The 1,642-nt window shown below is 41.2% G+C and overlaps 1 protein-coding gene across 1 annotated transcript; it reads left to right on the top strand.

Moving 5' to 3' along the window:
• On the top strand, positions 1 to 963 carry LOC123776386 (olfactory receptor 2T29-like). The gene has a single exon (XM_045772319.2). The coding sequence runs from the start codon at positions 1 to 3 to the stop codon at positions 961 to 963; it is 963 nt and encodes a 320-aa protein (XP_045628275.2).
• Positions 964 to 1,642: the final 679 nt, after the last annotated feature.

Raw genomic sequence — 1,642 nt, 5'->3', positions numbered from 1 at the left:
ATGGAGAACACCAACTGGCTGGCTAACCACACTGGGAGATCAGATTTCATCCTGGTGGGAATCTTCAGTGAATCCAAACACCCAGCTCTCCTTTCTTTGGTCATTTTTGTGGTTTTCCTAATGGCCTTGTCTGGAAACATCATCCTGATTCTACTGATAGATTCTGACGCCCGCCTCCACACTCCCATGTATTTCTTCATCAGCCAGCTATCTCTCATGGACATGATGTACATTTCTGTTACTGTGCCCAAGATGCTCATGGACCAAGTCATGGGTATGAACAAGATCTCAGCCACAGAATGTGGGATACAAATGTTTCTCTATGTGACACTAGCAGGTTCAGAATTTTTTCTTCTAGCCTCCATGGCCTATGACCGCTATGTGGCCATCTGCCATCCTCTCCGTTACCCTGTCCTCATGAACCATCGGGTGTTGTTCCTCCTAGCATCTGGCTGCTGGTTCCTGGGCTCAGTGGATGGCTTCTTGTTCACTCCCATCACCATGATGTTCCCCTTCTGCAGATCTCGGGAGATCCATCATTTTTTCTGTGAAGTCCCTGCTGTATTGAAACTCTCTTGTTCAGACACTTCCATCTATGAGATTTTCATGTACCTGTGCTGTGTACTCATGCTTCTCATTCCTGTGACAGTCATTTCAGGCTCTTACTACTTTATCCTCATCACCATCCATAGGATGAACTCAACAGAAGGCCGGAAGAAGGCCTTTGCCACTTGTTCTTCCCACATGACTGTGGTCATCCTCTTCTATGGGGCTGCCATTTATACTTACATGCTCCCCAACTCCTACCATACTCCTGAGAAAGACATGATGGTATCTGTCTTTTACACCATACTCACTCCTGTGCTCAACCCTTTGATCTATAGTCTAAGAAATAAGGATGTTACAGGAGCTCTGAAGAAAATGTTGAATGTGGGGCCTGCCTTTCATGAAACTATAAAGTAGGGGCACCTGGATGGCTCAGTAGGTTAAGGATCTGCCTTTGGCTCAGGACATGATACCAGGGTCCCAGGATCAAACCCTGCATTGGGCTCCCTGCTCAGCAAAGTGTCTGCTTCTCCTTCTCCCTCTGCCCCTCCCAACTATTCATGCTCTCTCTCAAATAAATGGAATCTTTTTTTAAAAAAGAAACTATAAAGTAGGAAACTTTGATATTATTGTGTTTTTCCTTCTCCTTACAGATTGTAACTTTAGAATTTTATGTCAACCTTTTCTTTAGACTTTTATACTATGGTGTTTCATCTCACTTTTGTATCTATTTTTTAAAGTATTGTCTCCCTGTACTATAAAACTCTTTAATTTTCTAATTATTATCCCTTCAAAATGTATTATACAATTATAGTGATATTATATTTACTGAGGTTGATAACTGCACTGACTCTGTAGAACACCCAGCTTCTTAGGAAATACATAATTAAATATTTAGAGGAATAAAGGTCATGTGATTCTATGTAATTGATTCAAATGAGGGAGAAAGAGGTGGGTGATGAAAAAAAAGAGGTAAAAATATTAATTCTTGAGTCTGGGTAAAAGGTATGTGGGTGTGGTTTGTACCATTCTTATTCATGCTACTTTTCTGTAAGTGTAAAATTGTTTCACACAAGCAGTTAAAATATCAGCCATC

The sequence above is a fragment of the Ursus americanus genome, chromosome 5, assembly GCF_024610735.1.
Source record: "Ursus americanus isolate L20-20 chromosome 5, mUrsAme1.1.p, whole genome shotgun sequence".
NCBI lineage: Eukaryota > Metazoa > Chordata > Mammalia > Carnivora > Ursidae > Ursus > Ursus americanus.
The sequence above is the reverse complement of the archived record's forward strand: the minus strand, read 5'-3'. Positions and strand labels throughout refer to the sequence as shown.

Excerpts from the sequence above, each read along its gene's own strand:
- LOC123776386 (XM_045772319.2), top strand. The coding sequence starts at position 1 with ATGGAGAACACCAACTGGCTGGCTAACCACACTGGGAGATCAGATTTC.